The sequence below is a fragment of the Crassostrea angulata genome, chromosome 7 (assembly GCF_025612915.1).
Source record: "Crassostrea angulata isolate pt1a10 chromosome 7, ASM2561291v2, whole genome shotgun sequence".
Taxonomy (NCBI): domain Eukaryota; kingdom Metazoa; phylum Mollusca; class Bivalvia; order Ostreida; family Ostreidae; genus Magallana; species Magallana angulata.
In genome coordinates this window covers 46,437,978-46,442,322 of record NC_069117.1, presented here as the reverse complement: position 1 = coordinate 46,442,322, position 4,345 = coordinate 46,437,978, and the positions used below count along the sequence as shown (strand labels likewise).

Here is a 4,345-nt window from a genome sequence, read left to right as displayed (position 1 = left end):
AAATAATTGTGCAAACAATTCAATGACAAAGGATTAACTGTGCCAGAGGTATAATGAAACATTTCACAAAAAACATTTAACCACGTACATGCTATTTAACATTTCCTATTTAAATAGCTAGAATACAATGATTTCACACTTCGTCATATATTATAGAGGCAATATTATATTTATTCAGAAATAATGGTGTGATTTATTTCATGTGCAGTAGTTCGAGAGTTCAATATGAAAACATACATTTTGTCACTCTTGAAGACTGTATAATTACCGGTATTGCTATTGAACATTGAGGGTTTTTTAAAGAAATACCTCTACAAAAGCCCTACTTGTTAAATGTTCCATTTACATTAGTGAAAGGTCAGAAATTCACGAAACGGCAAGAATTCAAGCACACAAGAAAATGGACAATGTATATTATACTGGTACAATTACAAGAGATGATATTCGCAGTTGATTTTCTTCATACTACAAGTACTATTTTGCAGTTTACATTGAAATAGATTTATGAATACGGTGCATTAACCGTTGTTTACACATATTATTATCTAACATCTATGACCCTCCTAAACTTTATTAATCTATCAAGCACTACCGCAGTTACGATAAATGACGAAAATGTAATATACATAAACTTTATTAAAAAAAAATTCCGAAGATACACGGTAATTCTTACAAAAATACTCCCTTTTTTGAGACGTTTCACAACATGACGACAACCTTTGAAGACTATGTTGGCTGCATTGAACGTCACAGAACAAGAAAATTTGGTATTACGGAAATTTTGAACATGGTTCCGGTAAATGATTAACTATTATATTCGTTTATATTTTATTCAATCTTTTTTTTTTTGCAAAGTACAAACATTTTTTGTATATTTATGATATATTATACCCATTGACAACAATGAACAATGAAATATTTGCAAGTCATTAAAAGCTTTATAGATACAATAACGCACTAGTATCAAAAATTGTATGTAGAATGATGAAATATTCACCGAGAAAATCTAAGTAAGTTATAAACCCTTGTTATTGATTGGAAACATTCTTAGATTAGCAATTCATTGACTCTGTTGACAATATGTGGTTTAATTTTCGTCATCCATCTGTGTGTTCATGAGGGAAAATCCGTGCTGTATACTTCCTATACAACAACGTCCCAAACACAAGTACTGCTACTGCTAAGACAAGTGCCCCTGCTATAGCGCCAATCACGATACCAATGTACATATAGCCATTCGAACTCTTTCTAGATGAAACTGATTTGGAGGCTAACATTTACATAAAAATAAAAAATTATTGGATTCATACATGTACAATGTACCTGATTAGATGATGACATTTGCTAGACTAGATTAAAATAATTGTGTTTTCGCGCATTTAGCTGTATAATAAAATCAATGATAAATTATTATAATTTAAATGTGTTTCTGAAAAACAAAACAAAAACAAAACAATTATTAAAAATCACAAAAACGATCTGAACTTGGTGTATTGGTTAAATTAATCTTAAAATATAATCAGATTTTTAAGGTGGAATACCACAGCTTGAGAAAATCGCTCAAATGAACAATAAATTATTTGATTATGAAAGACATGATAAATAAACCGCAAATAAGTCAAATAAGCGAAAAAACAGCAGTTTGGAGATAAAAAGATAAATATCTAAAAGAAAAAATTCAATTCAGTAAATAAAAAGAAAACAACCCTTTGGGATTCAAACTCCTGAGGTACAGATCACAAGCCCGGCATTGTATCCACTCGGCTATGGAGTAAGTTACATGTTGCCGTCGATAAAATCCTTTTCATAAAACGGAATTTCGTTTCGATTAGAGGTCATCCATTTTATGATGATGTGTTATTCCACCTTAAAAGTATATTTAAAAGACTATTGTCATACCATAAACAGATAAGATCAGTGTTCCAGATCCTGTTGATAACTTGGTTTGTGGATCCTGTTCCAGAACACACGCTCCTTTATTGTCACTAGCATAAACAAATCCACCAGAACTCTTCACAGCCTGTAAACCAATGTATGGATCAAACTTGTGTTACTTATTCTTAAAGAATTTTAAACCTTAGAGGCCATGTACTTACATAACAAGTGAATCGGAATGTGGTCGTGAAATACACAGTACTGTCGGCATTGACCACTGTGACGTAGTAAGTACTTCCCACAGACGTCGAATAGGCGCAATATGCAACACCACCGTCTAAAATGAAGTTTGTATATCCACGTACGTGCAATTTTTCGTTTTAGACAAGTATATATAGGTATAGTCGTAATTGGATGAGTGACTTACTTGAATAAAATTGTTTCGTTGAACAGAGGGTATGGTTTACGACCATTTGTGTTTGATCGGAACATACATCCCAAACACTTGTTCCATCACAGTATGTTTGAGAACCATCATTAAAGGTATAGTTGAAACTTCCCAAAAAAGGCGTTGGGCAATTCTGGGCAACATATTCAATGTATCCTGATAAGAAAAATATCTTTATGCGTCATAATTGAGATTTTGAATTCTTTTGTATATTTTTAAATTACTATTATACCTTTTTTTTACTGAGACAATGGTTTCAATTGCTGTGGGTATAGTGACATCATCGAGATTGCAATGAGAACTGATGTTAGCAGAGACAAAATGTGTAGACAAATGGAAGACTGAAAAAAGAACCCAAAATTAAAATGTACAGGATGATGTTAACTAAACTTGATTAGTTGAGTATCTTGAAATAATCATGACAACATTGATTGGCACAATGCATACCTTTATATATTAAGTACGTGTATGAAAAATATGTCAGTTTTTTTCCATTTCAAGCAACGGACGATGTATGTTGGCACCGTAGTAAATGGGTAAACGATTTGATCTGACCTGAAAAGGGAGTATATGTAGAGACAAGGAAAAAACAAAACATTTATTAACATCACATTTAAATAATTTACTTAACTGATGTACACAAATCAAAAAAAAAATCAAAATGCACTTAGATGTTACATGTATCTTACTCAATATATCATCATTGGTGAAATAAGTGAACATGATAGAGAGGATATATATCTCGATAAAATTAGTAAGATGCATCAGATTTGTGGATCTGTTGTCAGTGTCTTCATTAAGGCAAGTCTTTCACTCTATATTATAATGGAATTCTTAAACGATTTGACCGTTATAACAAAGATTACAAAATAGTTCTCCTAATGATATTCTATGTCATCTTTCAGTTTTACCGGTAGCTTATGATTTTTTGTATGAAACTAAAAAAAATCTAAAAATTTCTGTATATTTGTCCAAAATTCCAAAGCATGATAGTCAAGGGGTCATGATAGGCAACCAGTCAAACCAAATGCTTTGCGACAGGTTGCTAGGAGAACTAATAAATTTGCAATATTTGGAGTAGTAAAATTAGCTAAAATACCCTAGTGTAGTTCCGAGTCTCACTGAATGGCGTTTGATGACAAAAATAAAAAATATACGACTGACGTCATTTACAATTGAACTCGTTTATTCTATGCTGATTGGGACGAAAACATTTGCTATTTGCGTCGAACCATTTCGTACCTTGGGGCCAACTTGCAGAAAATAAAATGTTGCCCTCAACCTCAGTGACCATTTTGAAGTTCTTATATAACAAGTTTTGGTCATATAAAAGAAAACATTATTAGTTCAACCGATGTACTTATTATTTGACTATTATACATTTTAAGATATTTGGTAACACCTTATAATTCTAATGAATCCACCATTTATCTATCAAACAATTAAAGGTATAAATTTGTTTGATTAATCTGTGGGTTTTTTTATTTTCAGGTTAATTATTCATCGCATAAGTTAACTTTAGCACGTATTTTAATAAATGCTCTCTCCAAAGAATAAAAGCGTTCTTTATAAAATTAATACAATCTTAAATTAATTTCATTCGGTTTATGTTTAGCATACTATTTCATTTATTCTTTTCTTCTACCAAATGGGCGGGTATTACATTTTATAAAACATTAGAAATCAGGAGGTTTTTTTCTTATTTCCGAAACCATATACTCAAATGTATAATGATGAAATATAAATGATAAAGTATGCTTACTGAAAGAGTAGAAGTTTGTTATGTGGGTCGTCGTCTACACAAGTCCACGAAGTGATACTGCTACTAAAGTCAGGTATAGTGTTACTCCATCCAAAAACGGTATTGTTTGACCTTTTGAACGTAATGTCTTGTGTTGTATCACTACTATCGTGCCATTCGCCGTCCCAATCCAATGGAAGAGTACAGCCATACACATCTTTAATGCAAACATTTTTAAAGAGTTATGTATCCTAAACAATGCAAAGATGTTTTTTTTTAGT

At 31.5% G+C, this 4,345-nt stretch overlaps 1 protein-coding gene across 1 annotated transcript; it reads right to left on the bottom strand.

Moving 5' to 3' along the window:
• Nucleotides 1–1,060: 1,060 nt before the first annotated feature.
• LOC128191367 (uncharacterized) lies at nucleotides 1,061–3,617 on the bottom strand. Its single transcript, XM_052863437.1, has 6 exons — nucleotides 3,566–3,617; nucleotides 2,573–2,664; nucleotides 2,303–2,495; nucleotides 2,097–2,212; nucleotides 1,900–2,020; nucleotides 1,061–1,270 (listed from the first exon to the last, which is right to left on the bottom strand). The coding sequence occupies exons 1-6, from the start codon at nucleotides 3,615–3,617 to the stop codon at nucleotides 1,098–1,100; spliced, it is 747 nt and encodes a 248-aa protein (XP_052719397.1). The 3' UTR covers nucleotides 1,061–1,097.
• Nucleotides 3,618–4,345: the final 728 nt, after the last annotated feature.